Source organism: Muscardinus avellanarius (assembly GCF_963383645.1).
Source record: "Muscardinus avellanarius genome assembly, chromosome: 1".
Taxonomy (NCBI): Eukaryota; Metazoa; Chordata; class Mammalia; order Rodentia; family Gliridae; genus Muscardinus; species Muscardinus avellanarius.
In genome coordinates, this window is record NC_137786.1 from 38,006,310 (window position 1) to 38,027,028 (window position 20,719).

Consider the following 20,719-nt stretch of genomic DNA (forward strand, 5'->3'; position numbering starts at 1 on the left):
CCACCTTAACTCAAATAAACCAGTTCAAAGAAAAACCACTTATATCAATGAGACTTACATGAAGGCATACTAAAACTTTAAAAATTCTTTGCCCAGTATATACTTTCTACAATTAAAACTTCTTAACCACCAATTTCTCTCTCCTCCCACTCTCTATTCTTCTCTTCCCTTTCACTCCTCAGTTATAGCCTCCTTAATGAGGGAGTAAAAAGGGAGGAGTCAGAACTAAAACTTACCTGGGAATAAAAAGACTAGGACATGGCAGAAAAAGAAAAGGCAAGATGGGGTGGCGAGGATGGAGAAAAAGGAGTGGAGTCAGGAAGGAGTGCTGCGCACAGCAGTGACTAGCTGCCGTGTGCCTCTTTATCACAAACTCCCAACTTTGTTTGGAGTGGAAGGTGTATGGGGATTATTTACACACGATATATATTTATATAAATAAATGTGTATAAATGAGTTAATATAGTTTCATATATTTATGGAGGTAGGTAAAGAATGGACCAGTGCTAATGTGCAATGAACCAAAGATTTTTATTAACCCTAATGCAGTTTTACAAAATGTAATAAAGGAAGGAAATTACAAAAACAAAGCTCCTGTGAACTCACAGAAATTGGTCCTAAAACTACCTGAGGATGTAGGAGGCAATGGCACTGATGAGTGCACACCTGAGAGCAGCAGCATGATGTTTTAGAGCAAATATATTAAAGTCAGAAAAACGGACTTCTGATCTTTTCTTTTCTTTTTTTTTTTTTTTTTTTTTGTGGTACTGGGGTTCCTGGAAGCCCTTCTACCTCTGGGCTCCACTCCCAGACCTATTTTTAAATTTTTATTTGGAAACAGGGTCTCCTAAGCCAGCGCGTGCGGCTGGCTTCGAACCTGCGTGATCCTCCTGTCTCTGCCTCCCAAGCGCGGGGATTACAAGTGTGCCCCACCACGCCCGGCACTTCTGATCTTTTCTGCTCCATCTTTTTTTTTTTTTTTTTTTTTTTTTTTTGGTGGTACTGGGAATTGAGCCCAGGGGAATTCTACTTCTGAGCTACACCCCCAGCCCTCTTTTTTATTTGAAAACAGAGTCTCACTAGGTTGTTTAGAGTCTTGCTAAGTTGCTGAACTGGCCTGTAACCTGCCTTCTCCTGTCTCAGCCTTGTAATACTAGGATTACAAGCATGCACCACCACACCCAGCTTTCTTCAGCTCCATTTCTTTCTAGCCATGTAATCTTGGGGTAGTATCTTTGGCAGTTCTCAAAACCATAGTTCTCTGATGCATAGCAAATAAATTAATGCATATACAGCACTTAAAATAGTGTGACATTAGCAACAACCAATACAAGTAATATTTGCTTTCTTATCCTTAATATCATTTTCTCAAAACTTGATTTAGATCCAAATTTACTGAACCATTCTTTGACAAAAAAAAAGCTCGATATATAATTAAAAACTAAGAGGGAAAGAATTGATATACTTGAATATATAATTTTTTTGTGTGTTTGTGGTACTGGGGTTCCTGGAAACCCTTCTACCTCCAGGTTACAGTCCCAGACACCTATTTTTTTTTTGTATTTTTATTTGGAAACAGGGTCTCTTAAGCCAGCACAGCTGTCTTCGAATGTGTGTGATCCTCTTATCTCTGCCTCCCAAGTATTACGAGTATGCACCACCACGCCTGGCGAATATATAAATTTTTTTTTTTTTTTTTTTTTTTTGGTGGTACTGGGGTTCCTGGAAGCCCTTCTATCTCCGGGCTACACTCCCAGACCTATTTTTACATTTTTATTTGGAAACAGGGTCTCCTAAGCCAGCGCGCGTGGCTAGCTTCGAACCTGCGCGATCCTCCTGTCTCTGCCTCCCAAGCGCGGGGATTACAAGCGTGCGCCACCACGCCCGGCAATATATAAAATTTTAATTATTCCACATATAACAAACACCCATAAACCAAGTTGAATGGAAAGAAGTGGTGGAAATATGTTTAAAAAGTTAGGAATAACTCTTTAGTGTCCATAAATAGAAAGCTCAAAGTGTAACTGTACCCAAAGACCACAGAATATTCTCAGTTGTTTAGGTTGGGCTTATTACTTAAGCACAAGGGGGAGGATACATGAGGAATCATGGGATTTCTAAGTAGTGGTGTTGGAAAGGACATCTTTAAGTATCAGCTTGAGCCAGGTGTGGTAATGCATGCCTGTAATCCCAGTACTTGGGAGACTGAGAAGAAAGGATCACAGGTTCCAGGACATGCTCAGCAAGTATTGAGAGCCTCATCAACTTAGCAAGACCTGCTTCAACATAAAAACAAAATAGGGCTGGGGGTGTGGCTTGGAGGTAAATGCCCCTGGGTTCAATCCCTAGTAACACACACACATACACACAACTCAGCTTCCATTAGGTGACTTTAAGACAGGCTCAAAGAAGTAAGCTTTTCCTCTGAATTGGATTCTGTCAGAAAGTGGGGAATTATGTGGCTGAATCTCTTAATATAAATATTATCTAGAGAGAAGAAATACGCCAGCCTCACTCACGAGGGCGTGGCAGAGGCGCCATATTGCCACCGGCGGCAGCAGCAGCGAATTCACCGAGTCCACTACAGCTCCATCGGCACACTCAACAACAGTGAGTCAAATTGTGGCCCCTAGTGAAGAAATCCCAGTATAGCACTCCCAGGGACTTGACCCAGTGGGGGAGTGGCAGTGGCAGAGATATCACACCATAGGAGAACGCCCAACCTGGCACCCCCCCCATGGTCTAAAGCAGCCTCGATTGACTCCCTGGGTCTGAAATTCTGCCATACAACCTAGTAAAGGAGTAGTGGGGACTGAGATACCACAGACTCGAGATCCAGAACACCTTAAGTGAAGTCTTAGTGACCCAAGGGAAGAACCCAGAGAAAGCACAAACTTCCTAAATCATGGGAAAGAGGAATAACAATGGAGCAATGAATGCCCACAACCTCACAACATCAGAACCTGATAAAACAGAAATTCAGAGATTTCTAGAAGATCAAATCAGGAAAATAACTGTAGAAATAATAGAGATGTTTCGAAAAGAATTCAGAGAGAGCCAAAAAGAGATAAAGGATGCAATTAATGAAGTAAAGGCCTCAATTCAAAGTACAAGCAACTGATTAGACCTCATGGAGAATAGAATCTTGCTCTTAGAAGATGAGCACTCCAAAAATGAACGCATAGTTTCTAAATTAGAAAAAAATATCCAACAGCAGGAATCTGACATTGAAGAAATATGGGCCCATTTTAAGAGAGCTAACCTAAGTAATTGGAATAGAGGAGGGAAAAGAAGGTGAAACCAAAGGGATCAACAATCTCTTCAAGGAAGTAATAGCAGAAAATTTTCCAAAATTAGAGCAAGAGGTCGATACTCAGGTCCAGGAAACTTATAGAACCCCCTTTAGACAGGATCAGAGAAGAGGATCCCCACACCACATAATTGTCAAAATGACCAATGTGGAAGCCAAGCAGAGAATCTTAAAGGCAACAAAAACAAAGAGCCAAGTGACATTCAGAGGCAAACCAATTAGAATCACTCCAGACTTCCCAAACCAAGTCATGAGAGCCAGAAGGGCTTGGAGTAACATATTCCAAACTCTGAAAGAAAACAACTTCCAGCCAAAAATCTACCCAGCAAAACTTTCTATCAAATTAGATGGGGAAATAAGAAGCTTCCACAACAAACAGAAACTGAAGGAATTTATGTCTTCAAAACCAGCGCTAGAGAAAATACTCAAAGAGATTAACTACAAAGAAGAATTAGGTAACACACATCAGAACCAGAGAAACAAGATTTTCCATCCAACAGACAACTAAGATTGGTTATCTGTGGAGATTCATTATTTATGTTAGTCTTTTACGTATCTCTAAATTATATTGTTTGCTTTTATTGTTGCTAATCTTTAGGACTTCTAGTTGGAATATTAATATACCTTCAGATATAGCATTTGGAAATATTTTATCCCATTCTATCAGTAACTTTTAACTCTGTTTACATTGTCTTTGGATATACAATTTTTTTTTAATTTTTAGGGAGTTTGTATACCCTTCTGTTGCCTGTGCCATTGAAATCATATCCAAGAAATCACTGCCAATTTCAATGTTGTGAGGTTTAATGACACAGATTTTCATCTAAAAGTTTATAGTCTTAAGATTTATATTTAGGTCTTTTATCTATTTTAATATTTGTACATGGGGTTAGGTAAGGTCCAGTTTTATTATTTCTTATGTAATTATTATTTTTCAACAATATTTAGTTAAAAGATTATTTCCTCCACCAAATGTTCGTGGAAACCTTGTCAAAAATAACTTGACAATATATGGAAGAATTTATCTCTAGGCTTTTATTTAACTCCAATAGTTTATATATCTGCCTTTAGAACAGTACTACATTGTTTCAATTATTGTAGCTTTATATGGTTTGAAATCAGAAAATATACATCTTCTAGCTTTGTTCTTTTTCGAGATCGTTTTGGGTATCTAGAGTCCATATTCCACATTAGGATAGATTTTTTCTGAAAAATAAATAAATGTATGATAGTTTCACAAAAAAAGGAAAAAAAATATTCTCTGGTAAGAAAGAAAGCAAAAAGAAATATTGAAATGTTATCTTTAAGTCATCAAAAGCTTGGTATCAGACAAACGAAACTGTTCTGTGAGATTATCATTGTTAATTTTGGATAAATTGCTATAATACTAGATGTCAACCACTAAGCCAAGCATGGGAAGGAGGGATGGGGAGGGAACGGGGTGGGGATCGGGTAGGGGCTAATTGGGTGATGTGTGCATGTATGTCTACAAAAGTTTTTTTTTTAATCCCATTATGATGTATGAATACAGTGCACCAATAAAAAAATAAATAAATACTATCTAAAAAGAAGCCAGGGTCCAGGAAGTAAGGCCCCGACCCCGGGTGGGTGGGTGGGCGCGGGGCACCCTTAGGCAATCCCCCCCCAAAAACTAACAAAAAAATAAAAAAATAAAGAAAAAAAAATAAAAAATAAATAAAAAGAAGCCATGCGTGGTGGCACAGGCATGTAATCCCAGCATTCAGGAGGCTGAGACCGGAGGATCATGGTGCAGACAGTCTCAGCTACTTAGTCCCTCTGCAACTTAGTGAGACCCTGTTTCTATATAAAGAATAAAATAAATAGGGCAGGGAGTATAGCTCGGGGATCGAATGCCCCTGGGTCCCATCCCCAGACACGCAAAAAATAAATAAATAAAAATAAAAAGAGGAAAAACTAGGCCGGGTGAAAGCCATGACAGTGTATAAGTAGCAGTCACTCCTATTAGCCAGGATACAGGCTGTTCATTCTTCCTTTGGCTTGGACAATGTTCATGTTATCCAGATTCAGGCATGGTGATGGAGTTCTCCTGGTTTTGTATTCATCCATTACTGGCAATGAGTGGCCTGATGCTCAATGAGTGGCCTGATGCTTTTTGAAATGCTTTGTGGTCAATAGAACACCAGGGCTTAGCTTGAGTGGCAGACCACCTCCTGCACATCAGGGCTGTTTCCTCTTTGCTAAAAGCCATAGGAAAAAGATGCCCCACCTCATACGTCAATAAAGGGCACAATAAAACATAGAGATACATTTTTTATCCAGCATGCACATTAAAATGAATTTAATGTCCTGATACCCGGGAGATTGAGAAAGGAGGATCACAGGTTCAAGGCTAATACTTAGTGAGACCCTGTTTCAAAACAAATAATAAAAGGCACTGGGGGTGTAGGTCAGTGGTAGACTCCCCGTATGTTTCGCTTGCAAAAATATGAAATGATAATTTGGCTTTGAGGAGACCCACTTTGTCCTCAGACCACATTCCTTCCTTCTGCATCCTCGCATGCAGGTGAACTGCAGGGAAGGCTGGGGCTCCCATCCTGCCCCTCAAGGGAGGAACCTCGATCAGAACCCGCCTCTCCCCAGTGCTGAGCCTGACGATTCGCTCCCCCACTCCATTATCTAAATAAAAGTCTTGCGGGCAGGACGGTGGATTTGGCTGGTTTCAGTATTTTCAGTGTGCGAGAATCTTCTTGGCTAGTAGTTTTGCTGCCCCCTGGTGTTGGGAAAACCAGTGGGACCGGCACCTGCAGATAAGGACCACTAGAGGGCAGCAACACGCCGGGCGGTGAGGATGGGGAGCGTCCTCCTTGCGCTAGGTCCTGAGAATCTAACTTTGGTCTTCATTTGTAGCTCAGAGACAGTGCTGCTCTCTACAATAAAAGAGAAGAGGGGGCTGGCTTGGTGGTGCACTACTGTATTTCCAGTACTTGGAAAGCTGAGACAGGAGGATAACAGCGAGGAATGGGCCTCTCCACAACCTAGGGAGACCCTCTTTCCAAACAAAAAGGTCTGGGGGTATAGCTTAGAGGTAAAATGCCCTGGGTTCAATCCCCAGTACTTAGGTACGTATGTGTACACACATACACATATACACAAAAGTTGTTTTTAGATTAACATGCCCAGCAATGTCTGCAGGGATGGTTGAAAGGAATGGTCAAAGGGCAAATCTTTTAGAAGAAAGGCAGAAAAAGATGAAGAGCCAGGGATAACTTCAGCAGGTATGGACGCACAGGTTGTCCAAAGGAAGGAACAATAGTTATATTAAAGTATTATTTAGATAGAGGAAGACGTTAGATTTTAGTACCTTTGTTCCTTTTTAAGAGTATTTGTCGAGCACCTACTTTTTAAAGAAGTGTGTGTCTGGGATTCAGGGAGGTGGACCATCTGTCTGCCAAAGGAAGATGCAGGGAGCAAGCAGAGCCAGTCTAGGAGAAGCCAGGCTGTGGCTGCCACTGACAACCCCTTGAGGGCAGGGCTGCCATTACAGCATGCCCCTCTGCTGAACAAAAGCAGCTTTAGGATTCAGTGTTTGCCCTGCTGGGTTTTAGTCTGCCTTTGGTCTAATCCCTTTTTACCATAACCCTATTCCTCCCTTTTGGAATGGGAATGTTTACCCTATGCTATTTGATCTTGGAAGTAACTTGTTTTCTATTTATTTATTGTGGTATTGGGGATGGAACCCAGGGCCTTTTATCTCTGGGCTACACCCCCAGACCTATTTAATTTTTATTTGAAAACAAGGTCTCAGTAAGTTGCGGAGAGCCTAAATTACCGAGGCTGGCCACGAACCCACTATCCTGTCCCAGTCTCCTAAGTACTGGGATTACAGGCATATGCCACCACCCCCAGCTGCTTTGATTTTTATAGGGTTCATAGCTAAAAGTTTGTCTTGAGTCTCAGAAGAAAGTTTGGACTTTTGAGCAATAATGGAACAGTTAAGACTTTTGGACTCTTGGGGACAGGTTAAAGGCATGCACTGTGACTTGAAGACCATCTTTCCGGGCCTGAGCAGAATGCTACAGTTTGGGGCTTAAATGTCCCCCAAAAGTCTACATGTTAGCCAAACATGGTGGTGTGTGCCTGTAAACCCAGCACTTGGGAGGCTGAGACAGGAGGATCGCAGGTTTGAGGACAGCCTCAGTAAGTAGTGAGATTTTCATCAACCTAGCAAGACCCTGTTTCAAAATAAAATATAAAATAGTATTGGAGGTATAGCTAGTAGGTATTGGAGGTATAGGTAGTAGGTAAATGCCCCTGGGTTCAATCCCCAGTAACTAACACACACACACACACACACACACACACACACACACACACACACACACACAGTGTTACTGGGGATTAGAGGCTTGTCCAGCAGGGTGGTCCTGTTAGGAGATGAGGCTGGGGCAGGGCTATCACTCAGTGGTAGAGCACTTCAGCATGGGGAAGGGAGGTTGGGCTTAGTGGGAGGTCTTCATCTCACTGGGGTCATGCCCTGGAAGGGGAGTGCAGTGCAGGACCCATCTCTTCCTCTTTTGCTCTTTGACTTACTGACCATGAAGGGAGTTTTGCTTTGCCACATGATCCCATCATGGCTGCCTCACCACAGGCCCAAAAGCAACAGGGCCTATGACCAGGTACCAGAACCTCCAAGATTGTGTGGTAAAGCAAACTTTCTCTATCAGTTGATTACTTCAGGCATTTTCTCGTTCTGGGGGTTGAACACAGGGACTCACACATGCTCAACCACTAAACTACATCCCAGTTTATTATTTCAGGTGTTTTATTAGAGATAAGCCAATACAAGTCTGTATTGTATATCTTCACGCTATACTCCCAGACCTATTTTTATATTTGGAAAGAGGGTCTCACTAAGTTGCTGAGGCCTGCTTGGAACCTGTGCGATCCTCCTGTCTCAGCCTCCCAAGTACTGGGATTACAAACGTACGCCACCATGCCCAGCTCCTGATTGATTTCATTTATGTTTTTGGTGGTACTGGGGATGGAACCCTTCTACCTCCGGGCTACACTCCCAGACCTATTTTTATATTTTATTTGGAAACAGGGTCTCTTAAGCCATCGAGGCTGGCTTTGAACCTGAGCAATCCTCCTGTCTCTGCCTCCCAAGCGCGGGGATTACAAGTGAGCGCCACCACGCCCGGTTGCTAAGAGCCTTGTTGTTGAGGCTGGCTTCAAATGTGCATCCTAGCTGGGCATGGTGGCGCATGTTTGTAATCCCAGCATTTGGGAGGCTCTTGGCAACCTCGTAGACCTTGTTTCCAAATAAAAAACTAAAATAGGAGTGAGGGGTGTAGCTGTGGTAGAATGCCCCAAGGTTCAATCTCAAGCACACACACAAAAAAAAAAGTGTTGGAGGAAATAAGATAACACTTAGGTTAGTACCTAGTACATATTAAGTTTTCAATAAATGACAATCATTGTTATACCCTAATATAAGGAATATAAGGTTCTACCTGCTAGACTTTTTAAAAAGCTTTTTATGGAACAAAAAAAAAAAATGAGCTTCAGGAGACATGCCGCATCAGCACTGGGGTTCCCATAGCAGGGACCCCACCTAGGAAGCCACCAGCTGTGGGCCTGGCCCCTGGCTCACCCTCTAGAGGATGGATGCAGTCATCTATACCAAACTTCACATGGCATTGTCAAAATGAAGTTCAAATCCACTCAGTCCACCCATTTTTTTTTCTTATAAATGTACATGTAGAGACATTTTCCATAAAAGTTCTTTTTTATGTGGAGTAAAATATTCTGCAGAAACACTCAGCTTTGCTTTTGTCCTCATCACCATCAACTCTTTCCCATTCTAGAGAAAAGAACAGAAAAATGTTAAATAAAAAAAAATAGTTCCAAACTTAAAAAAAAAATGAACTTACTTTTGCAAGTGCCCAAAGGAACTGAAAATTTAGGATGTTCCAAATAAGCCCACAGATAAAGCAAACTGAAGAAAGCAATATAAGTTGGAAATTTGAGGAGGACACACATTTTACAAATGCCTAAAACAAACTGAGAAACTCATTAGAGATGCTTTATTCTTCTTTCAGACACTTTGCTGGGCTCAGAAAGGTAATATACAGTCATGCACCACATAACAATGTTTCAGTATCATTCACCTAATGACATTGTAGCTGTCTTGATTTGTCTAAATCCATTTTCTGATATTCACAAAGGGAATCATCTGACCGCCTCGGCTTAGTGAGGACCTTTGCAACTCAGTGAGACCCTGTTTCAAAATAAAGAATAAAAAATAGGGTGTAGCTCGGAGGGAGGTAGAATGCCCCTGGGTTCCATCCCAGTACCACAGGAAAAAAAAAGTATATCCTATTTCAGCCTCCCAATTACTGGGATTATAGGCATATACCACCACACCCAAATAATAACACTATTTTATTTATTGTGGTACTGGGGGTGGAACGCAGGAGCTTTTCTACTTCTGGGCTATACTTCCAGACCTATTTTATACTTTATTTGGAAACAGACTCTCACTAAGTTGCTGAGAGCCTAAGTAGCTGAGGCTGCCTTCAAACATGTGCTATCCTCCTGTTTCATCCTCCCAAGTGCTGGGATTACAAGCGTGGGCCACCACGCCCAGCATAACAACACTATTTTTTTTTTTTTTGGTGGTGGTACTGGGGGTGGAACCCAGGGGCATTCTACCTCCCTCCGAGCTACACCCTATTTTTTATTCTTTATTTTGAAACAGGGTCTCACTAAGTTGCTGAAAGCCTCACTAAGTAGCTGAGGCTGGTTTTGAACCCATGCGATCCTCCTGTCTCAGCCTCCCAAGCGCAGGGATTACAAGCGCACGCCCAGCTTCTAACAACACTATTTTAAAGGTGAGAAAATGTAAGGTCAATGAAGTTAAACAACTTGTACTTGTCTGAAGGCATCCATCTGAGTCAAGATTTCAACTCAGGTAATCTTTCTTTTTGCAGTACTGTGGCATTCTACCTCTGAGCTACACCCCCAGCCCTATTTTTTATTCTTTTTTTGAATCAGGGTTTCACTGAGTTGCAAAAGGCCTCACTAAGTAGTAGCTGAGGCTGTCCGCGAACTGTGACCCTCCTGTCTCAGCCTCCCAAATGCTGGGATTACAAGTGTGCGCCACCACAATGGGCTCAACTCAAGTAATCTTTCAAATCAATGCTCTTAGTCATCTTCCCAATGTTGTCTTTAAACATATAAAGGAATACCACAAAAGTACCCAGAACTATTTATCTAGTCCCATTAAATTTGGAAAATCTTTTTATTCTAAAGAAAATCTTTAAACCTGCTTGTTATTAACTGACCATGTACCCAAAGTGAACTATGTTTGAACTCTATACGTACTTGGCCACTGAAGGCTTCTGGAAAAAAGTCTCAATGTTCAACAGACCAGTGTCATAAATTCCTGGTCATCAATTTCTACAGGATCCCAATTTCTTTCTTAAATATGGAATGCTTCACGAATTTGCATGTCATCCTTGCCTAAGGGCCAGACTAATCTTTTCTGTACCATTACAATTCTAGTGTAAGTGAGCACTGAACTCTGGGTTCCTGATTTCTGCCGGATCCTGTTGATGCTACTATATTACTGTTTCCAAGATCCAACAAAATCTGTCCCATTCTGTTTTGTGATTGGCAGTTTGCTCTCAGTAGTCGTGCCTCCAACCTTTCATGCCACAGTCATCATCTTTTGAGTGTGAACTGGACCTGGTGAATTGCTTCTAAGTTGGGCTTAGTCCTCGGCTTGGCCCTAATGGAAGGTGGTACAAACTGTTAAAAGATGGGGCTTAGGCCGGGTGTGGTGGCGCATGCTTGTAATCCCTGTGCTTGGGAGGCAGAGACAGGAGGATCGTACAGGTTGGTAGTCAGCCTTGCTGGCTTAAGAGACCCTGTTTCCAAATAAATAAAAAAAATATAAAATAGGTCTGGGAGTGTAGCCCGGAGGTAGAAGGGCTTCCAGGAACCCCAGTACCACACACACACACACAAAGATGGGGCCTAGTCGGGCATGGTGGCACATGCTTGTAATCCCAGTGCTTGGGAGGCTGAAAAAGGATGATCGCACAGGTTCAAAGCCAGCCTCAGCTACTTAGTGAGGCTCTCAGCAACTTAGTGAGACCCGGTTTCCAAATAAAATATAAAATAGGTCTGGGAGTGTAGCCTGGAGGTAGAAGGTCCTTGGATTTCATCCCTAGCACCACACACACACACACACACACACACACACACACACACACACACAATGGGGCGTATGCCTGGTGTGGTGGCTCATGCTTGTAACCTCAGCATTCAGGAGGCTGAGATAGGAGGATCGCTGTTTATCAATGGCCCTTTGCAACTCAGTGAGACCCTGTTTCAAAAATAAAAGACTAGAGCTGGGTGCGGTGGCACACGCTTGTAATCCCAGTGCTTGGGAGGCTGAGACAGTAGGACTCCACAGGTTCGAAGCCAGCCTCAGTTACTTAGTGAAGCTCTCAGCAACTCAGTGAGACCGTTTCCAAATAAAATAGAAAATAGGTCTGGGAGTGTAGCCCGGAGGTAGAAAGCCTCTGGGTTCCACCCTCAGCGTCACAAAAATAAATAAATAGCCAGGCATGGTGGCGGGGACAGGAGGATCGTGCAGGTTCGGAGCCAGCCGCACGCGCTGGCTTAGGAGACCTTGTTTCCAAATAAAAATATAAAAATAGGTCTGGGAGTGTAGCCCGGAGGTAGAAGGGCTTCCAGGAACCCCAGTATCAAAATAAATAAATAAATAAATAAAAATAAAGATAGGAATAAAACAATAAAAAGACTAGCTGGGCGTGGTGACTCACGCTTATAATCCCAGCACTTGGGAGGCTGAGACAGGAGGATCGCAAAGGCTCAAAGCCAGCCTCAGCTACTTAGTGAGATCCTGTTTCCAAATAAAGTATTAAATAGGTCTGGGAGTATAGCCCAGAGGTAGAAAAGCCCCTGAATTCCATCCCCAGTACCACAAAAAATAAACAAATTAAAAAGGACCAAAATGCCCCTGGGTTCCATCCCAGGTACTACCACAAAAAAAAAAAAAAAAAAAAAAAAAAGTGGTGGGGCCTGGCAAGAGACTATGTCAGTGGGAGGACAGGGAGGGGATGCTCTTTAATGAGATTGTGGGACTCCATCCAGACTCTTCCTTTTTTATTACCAGCCATGAGGTGAGTGGCTTTCTCTGCGATGTGGCCTGAACAGTGCACTGCCTCACTATAGGACCCAAAGCCACAGGGCCAACCAACCGATTTGTCTTCTTGAAATAACCTCTTTTTTTTTTTTTTTTTCCATTCTCTATTCCTACTTGACCTTCAAAGCTTCCCTTTGTGGGAGGGCATTGGCACCAGCCTGTAATCCCATCTGCCATTGGGAGGATCTACGATTGATTCAAGGGCAGCCTCATCACCGCAGTGAGACTTTTCTGCAACCTAGCAAGACCTTGTTCAAAAAAAAAAAAACAGGCTGGGCGTGGTGGTGCACGCTGGTAATCCCCGTGCTTGGGAGGCTGAGACAAGGAGGATCACATGGGTTTGAAGCCAGCCTCAGCTACTGAGTGAGGCTCTCAGCAACGTAGTGAGACCCTGTTTCCAAATAAAAATATAAAATAGGTCTGGGAGTATAGCCTGGAGGTAGAAAGGCCCTGGGTTCCGTCCCCAGCACCACCAAAAAAAAAAAAAAAAAAAAAAAAGGAAAACAGAAGCCAGGCGTGGTGGCTCACACTTGTAATCCTAGCATTCCGGAGGCAGAGACCAGATAATTATGATTCTCAGACAGCCTCAGCTACTTAGCAAGGCTCTTCACAACTCAGTAAGACCCTGTTTCAAAAAATATAAACACTAAAAAATAGAGCTGGTGGTGTAGCTTGGTGGTATAACGGCCCTAGGAGGTTCCATCCCCAGAACCACAGCAAAAAAAAAAAAAAAAAAAAATCAGCAACGAAGAATTTTACCTTGGGTAAATTACCTTGGGTTCCATCCCCAGTACCGAAGGGGGAAAAAGAAAAAAAAGCCAGACTTGGCAACACACTCATAATCCCAGTACATGGGAGGCAGAGACAGGAGGATTGCAGGTTCGAGGTCAGCCTCAGCAAATAGTTAGATTGTTTCAAAATAAAAGTAAAATAGAGCTGGGGTGTAGCTAGACGTAAAATGCCCTGGGTTCAATTCCTAGTACAAAACAAAAACTTTCCCTTGATATGATGAAAAAAAATCTAACCTCTTTTACATGGTTTATAAGGCTCTTGTGGGTTTGTCTCCAGAAACATTCTTTCAGTTCCAAGAATGCTAAAGGCTAGAACAGACTCCGTATCACCTCTTTCAGGTCACTAACTTTCCTTGGCCCTCCAGATTACCCTACTTTCACGTGATACTGAGCAATCGGCACCCAGGCAACTACAGTTTAAAATGTTTTAAAATGTTTCTTTACTCAGCAAGGCACGGTGGCGCACACCTGTAATCCCAGTCCCTGGGAGGCTGAGACAGGAGGATCGCAGGTTTGTGGCCAGCCTCAGCTACTTAAGTGAGACCCTACGCAAGATAGTGAGACCCTGCTCCAAAATTAAAAAAAAAAAAAAAAATTGGGCCGGGGGCGCAGGATGCCCCTGGGTTCAGTCTCCAGCACCCCGCGCACACAATTAAAAAATGTTTACCCTACCAGACTAACATTTGGGTTGCGGTAACCGTCTGCTCCTTGCCCACGGCCGGATTTCCCAGTATCGTAAACAGCACCCCGCACAGCGCTGATTCTCCAAACGCGTGTTGAAAGATTAAGCTCGCCCATTTAGCTACCTGACTTCTCCTCCTCTAATCCTCATTCTCGAACCCTTGGCAAGAAGGGCCTAAGCCCGAGCGCGGGCATCTTCCTGGGAAGCCCTCCTGCGGCGGGGGAAGCGGCGGGTCCCGCGCGCGGCCCGGCGGCCTCTTTAAAGGGCGCGGGCGGCGGGTCACGTGCGGGCGGCCGCGGCCCCGGCCCCGGCCCGACGCGGCGAGGGCGGGACAGGGCCCGATCCCCGCGGCCCGACGTGCTCGCGCCCGCGCTCCCGGCAGGGCACGCGCGTCGGCGGGGCCCGGGCTGCTGCGGGGAAGATGGAGGGCGGGCCGCGGCTCAGGAGCGGGGCCAGGTGCGGGGCGCCGCGCGCGCCGGGAGGGGAGAGCGCGGAAGGGGAGGAGAGAGGACGGAGCGCGAGCTAGGTAAGGCGGGCCGGCCGCGGCGGAGGGGTGGGGCGGGGCGGGGCGCCGGAGCGCGGGATAAAAGCGTGCCGGGGACGGTGAGCCGGCGTAAGCCCGAGTTCGGTACCCGGGACGCCGTTCTCTGCGGTCCCGGGGGGCCGGCGGCGGGAGGAGGGGCGGCGCCGTAGGTTTCAGCCGCCGCGCCGCGGGCCTTCCCCCCGCAGGGCGCGCGGCCTGGCCCGCGGGAGCCCGCCACGCGCGGCGCCGCTCCTCCGCGCAGGGGGCGTGGCCTCCCTCGCTCCTCCGCGCAGGGGGCGTGGCCTCCCCCCGGGCCCGGCGCCGCGTCGGCCGGAGCCCGACGCCGTGACGCAGCACGTCGACGTCAGTGACGCGCAGGCCCGGGCCGCTCCTCCTTCCCTGAGTGAGTGCCGGCCGGGCTGGGGCGGGGGAGAAGAGAGGGAGGGAGGGAGGGAGGGGGAGAGAGAGGCGACCCGGGAGTCGTTGTGGGCCGCGGGCTGGACCGGGTCCTGGGGCGGCGGGAGCCCGGGCCGGGCGGAAGGGCTCGGCGGGCGGTTAGAGGGCCGCCGCGGCCGCCGGGTCCCCTCCCCGGCCGGACTTGCGCGCCCCGGTGCCCCGAGCCTCCGGCGCGGCGCCCACCCCGCTCCGGCTCGCGTCTCCCGACTCCAATTAGGTCAGGCGCGGAGTCCCGCGGCTCCGGCCCGCGACGCGCGGCCGCCCCGGGCTCGCCTTTCTTTCTTCCCTCGCCTTCCTGTCTTTCTTCACCCTCCCCCCTTCTTTTCACGGTCCTGGGTTTTTGTTTTTTTTGTTTTTGTTGCTGTTGTTTTGTGCTTTAGGGGTTTTGTTTCCCAGCTCGAGCTCATGGGTGTACATTATCATGCTACTCTTTTGTAGAGCAACCCGACGGCCATGGAGGCTGAAGAGACGATGGAATGCCTTCAGGAGTTTCCTGAACATCATAAAATGATCCTGGACCGATTGAATGAACAGCGAGAGCAGGACCGGTTTACCGACATCACCCTGATTGTCGACGGTGGGTAGGGTAATGGGTAGAGGGGCAGATTTGTGGCTTCAGTTCTTTACTCCTTCTGCCACCTGCCCCCACCTTCTTAGCCCACCCCATGTGGGCTCCCTGCTGAAGTCTGTGGAGGGTTGCATTGGGACCAGAGGGCACTTGTCAGTGTCTGCTCCTGTCTTAGACTCTGCTGCAGAAAGCTGGTTGGCCAGTCCTGCTCGCAGTACAATCTCGTGTTCATCACATTTTAACTTTTTGTGGCGTGTTGAAGTATTCTCTTTGTACTTGTTAGTACAAGATAATGAAGTTGAAGATACAGAAGATGTATCTCAAAATGTTTAATAGCCTCTTGTTGGTAAGCTGCTTTGAGATGTCCCTCACAGCAGTCATTTGGGAAAGTGTGATACCTTTCTAGTTTTCCAAATGGTCTTGAAGGGAGGGCGTGAGAGATTCCTTGCCTGTGCTCTTAACTGCTTTGGGAGCCCCTCAAGTTGAGCTCTTTTATCAGTAGTATTTGTTGTCATTATAATGGAGGCATACCCACCTTGGCTATGTATCTTTTTTGATTAGTAAAAAATAGGCTTTTCTGCACAAGCTATTATAAGTCTGTCGTAGACTGAGTTTCCATATATTAGGTTGAAAAGTTTTCCGAGTTTCCATATATTAGGTTGAAAAGTTTTCCATCACAGACACATCCAACTATGTGTGTGTTCTATTGTTTTTTCATCTCTCCTTCCTAATGATGTATGACTTTTTGCATTGTTTTTATGTTTAGCAGTTTCAACTTAGTAGAATAGGCTGCTTGTTACTTAATTGAAAGTAACGGAAAGTGTTAGGAGGTTCTTTACATAGTGTTGTAAACTGGACTTTGTAAAAACTGAACTAATACTGGTTTGGTTTTTTTTTTTTTTTTTGCTTTTTATTTATTTATTTATTTTTTTTGTGTGTGTGTGGTACTGAGGATGGAACCCAGGAGAATTCTACCTCAGAGCTATACCCCCAGCCCTGTTTTTATTCTTTATTTTGAAACAGGGTCTCACTGAGTTGCAAAGCTGTCCGAGAACTGAGATCCTCCTGTCTCAGCCTCCTGAATGCTAGGATTACAAGCATCCGCCATCACACTCGACTTAAAGATTTTGAAATAAGATTTGACTTTATGTCTAATTTGTATGAAAAATTTCCAAAATAGCCGACAAGAATATTCTGACTTTGGCTCAATACTTATATAAAAATAAAACTGTTATGAAGCGAAAATTTGGTGTTTTATAGTTTAGTTTAACATTGGTTTTTGTGCAAGCAAGCATATGATACCATTCCCCTCTTTCTACCTAGGACACCCTTTTAAGGCCCACAAGGCTGTTTTGGCTGCTTGCAGTAAGTTCTTCTACAAATTCTTTCAGGAGTTTACTCAGGAACCTTTGGTGGAGATAGAAGGTAAGTTCTTGTTAAAATTTGTAACACTTAGCAAACATAATTGGCTCTTTTTTGGTGTGGTACTGGGGGTTGAACCCAGAGACATTATACCTCCACGCTACATCCCCAGTCCTTTTTTACTCTTTATTTTGAAACAGAGTCTCACTGAGTTTCAAAAGTTGTTGAGGCTGTTTTGAGAACCTGTAATCCACCTGTCTCAGCCTTTCTAGTACCGGGATTACAAGCCTGTAATACCATGCCAGGCTCATAATTGGTTCTTTAAGGGTTTTGTTTTTTTCCCCCCATACTGGGAATTGAACCCAGGGGTATTCCACCACTAAGCTACACCCCAGTCTTATTATTATTATTATTATTATTATTATTATTATTTTGAAACAGGGTCCAAGTAGCTCAGCTGAGTTCTGTAAGTTTTAAATAGTTAATTTAGCTAGACACCATAGGGAATAGGCATCAATAATTCCTGTCAAGCAGCTAGATAAATTGTTCTTTTTTTTTTTTTTTTTTTTTTGGTGGTACTGGGGTTCCTGGAAGCCCTTCTACCTCCGGGCTACACTCCCAGACCTATTTTTACATTTTTATTTGGAAACAGGGTCTCCTAAGCCAGCGCACGCGGCTGGCTTCGAACCTGCGCGATCCTCCTGTCTCTGCCTCCCAAGCGCGGGGATTACAAGCATGCGCCACCACGCCCGGCCTAAATTGTTCTTTTGACACTGAGAATTCGTAACTTCTGTAAAGAGCTTGGTAGAATGGCTTGCCAGGAAAACTCTTAGGTGTGGCTCTCCAAAAGATATCTTTTTTTATTGTTGAAACCAGTTATTTCCTTTTGCAAACGTACATTAAAAGTAAACTACCATCTTTTAGTAAGCTTATGTTTCAAATTGGTGGGGATTCTTTTAAGTTACAGGCGTGGTCTCTGTACCAGCAAAAGTAGGTGATGTACTAACAGGTACAGATTACATGCATAAGGTGAAATTTGTTCCTATAACCTGGAAAAGGCTAGGAAAGATGAAGTAAAGTAGCATTCAGAGGAAATTCTAGCGGGTACAGAATGTGTAGAAGGGAAGGATATCATTAATTAGACATCATTTTTATAATTGCTTGACTTTTTTCTAATAGCCTGCCAAGCAACAAGCAGTGTGCTATGTATTTTGTTTGTTTTCTGAGGCTTCTGTTGATCTTTTAAAGAGTTAAGTGGTTATTTCCAATTTACACATCAGGGAACAGGGTCCAAAAGGTTACACGCCCAAGGTTCTCCAGCTAGCAAGAGATTCAGTTTATGCTATTAATTATGATGCTTTGTCTTTTGCTTCTACAATATTTCATCCCATCTCTCAAAAAATTTAAAATAGGAAATAAGTCCATTTGCCTATGTAAATACAGAATATTAAGCTTCTGTCAGGGTTTTTTAGTTTTGGTTTATCTCTTACTGCATACGTATTCTTTGTTATAAATAGGTTGCTTAGAAACACTATTCCCTTGGAAAAATTTGATGCCTAAGGGAGTAAAGAAAACAAAGAGTTAAAAATATCCTATTATTTTAGTATGTTCCAGTTTATAAATCTGCAGTTAAATTTTCTTTTATATGATGGACAGAGCATAGGCATAATGGGAATCCTCAGAGTTCACTAAAGTGAGAATCTAGTTGCCTGGGTGGTATTGGCTTTACTGTAGTGTAGGACTCCATCAGTTCATTCATCTGAGGCTTGCTAATTAACCCTAGGCAGGTTAATTAGTACCTCAGTTGCATATCTGTCTCATTTGAAAAAAAGAGATTAACTGGCTCATAATGGCTAGTCGAAATAATTTCTCAATATCTCTGGCCTCCTGAGTCCATTATGGTATTGCACTGCTAAGCCTTCAATATTTTAGTTGTATATGATAAGGTGGAAAGAATTCTTTATGTTCTTGTAATTTGTCCAGATTCCACTGTAAAGAATGAATTTGGAAGCTGGGCGTGGTGGCGCATGCTTGTAATCCCAGCACTTGGGAGGCTGAAACAGGAGGATCGCACAGGTTCAAAGCCAGCCTCAGCTACTTAGTGAAGCTCTCAGCAACTTAGTGAGACCCTGTTTCTAATAAAATACAAAGTTGGGTCTGGGAGTGTAACTCAGAGGTAGAAAGCCCCTGGGTTCCATCCTCAGTACCACAAAAAAAAAAAAAAAAAAAAAAAGACTAAAAAATAGGGCTGGGTTTGTAGCCCAGAGGTAGAATGCCCCTGGGTTCCATCTCAAGTACTGACAAAAAAAGAATGAATTTGGCTTAGTGTCTTGAACCTTAAACTCTGGGATTGTTCTAATGTCCAGCAAGGTCACTGTAAAGAAAGTGACAGACTGTAAAGAAAGCTACAGCCCATAATTAGAAAACCTGAATTTTAGTCCTGATATTAACTCTTTGTCAGTTGTGTGACTGTAGATATCTATCTTTGCTCCCCCCCACCCCTTCAGTACTCGGGATGGAAGCCAAGAGCATTCTACCTCCGAGCTATACCCCCAGCCTTATTTTTTTATGCTTCATTTTGAAACAGGGTCTCACTGAGTTGCAAAGGGCCTCACTAAGTAGCTGAGGCTGTCCCAAAACCACGATCCTCCTGTCTCAGCCTCCCCAATGCTGGGATTATAAGCATGTGCTACCACACCCGGCCTTTTTTCTTTTTAAATCTGTAAGTATATTAAATAACTTTGGATGTCATGGACATTTTTAATAGTATGTTACAAGACTGGATGCTGTTGAAATCCTCTGGAGAATGATTTATTTTGTTTGTTTTAGCAGGCAGTCAATCTGGTTAGGTTTAGACTGCCCTTTGGCTGTGGATCCAATTTCGTTTTAGTCTTCTAAACCTTTGTAGTGCTTTCCTGGTTCCACGTATGCTGCCCTAGGACCTGGTTGGTAGTCCATGTCATAGTGCAGTTCTCAAAGCCTTTGCTAACCAGCTTTGGGTCAGTACAGCTTCACATAGGAGCTCTAGATCACATATAAGGATTGAGAGGACCTTTTTCTGACTCCCTTCTTTCCATGATTTCCCCCACTCAAACTCCCACAAGCTTCTTTTGTGGTTCTCTGGCTAGAAACCTGGGATTTTAGCCTTTCTTTGTTCTTGTACACTTCCCATAGGTGGGTCTGTTTTCTGGACAATGTGGTGACAGAAAAAAGGTAGAGGGGGGAAAAATATGAATTCTTGCCATACTCTTCAGATCATAGTCTTTTTCCTAATTTCTTTGTCAGAGGAGAGAGCTCTTGAGTTTAGTTGGTAGCAATATGTGTAGCCTCAAAACTAAGATTTGTCTTGAGGCAGGATTGAGAGAGTAGAAAAATTACCAAATATCCTCTCCACTCCTTTCCCTTCCTCCTTTATGACCTTTCCTGGTTCTCTAGCCAGGAAGAGTTTCTCTTGGAATTTTTTTCTGTCTCCACCCACTGCTATGTATTGAAGTTGGGCTCTCAAGTCTAACCTGGGTGATACGGGAGGAGAAACAAAACCCAGAAAACTCACTCCTCTTTGAGTTATTATTTCTCTCCCCAGTCTGCTTGCTTTCTGCTTTCAGAGTCCTTGTATATTTGCTTATGTTTTTTTTCCAGGATTTTTATTTGTAATCAGTAGACAAGGCAGCATGTAGTGTGCATGTACTTTCACTGTCTTAGCCAGAACTCAAATCCCTGCCTGTAAAATAATAGTGACTTCTAGGTGTGCACATTAGAAACACCAGGAGAACAGAGAACGTTTACAAATGCCAGTATCCAGGCTGT

The 20,719-nt window shown here is 44.1% G+C and overlaps 1 protein-coding gene across 1 annotated transcript in view; it reads left to right on the top strand.

The window, feature by feature from the left end:
* Window positions 1-15,435: 15,435 nt before the first annotated feature.
* The window catches only part of ZNF131 (zinc finger protein 131), a gene marked incomplete at both ends in the record, with an annotated part of 37,001 nt that continues 31,717 nt past the window's right edge, over window positions 15,436-20,719 (top strand). The window contains 2 exons of the mRNA XM_080701990.1: window positions 15,436-15,559; window positions 16,874-16,975. Coding sequence (XP_080558116.1) covers window positions 15,436-15,559; window positions 16,874-16,975 — 226 coding nt within the window. The remainder of the gene's footprint in view (window positions 15,560-16,873; window positions 16,976-20,719) is intronic.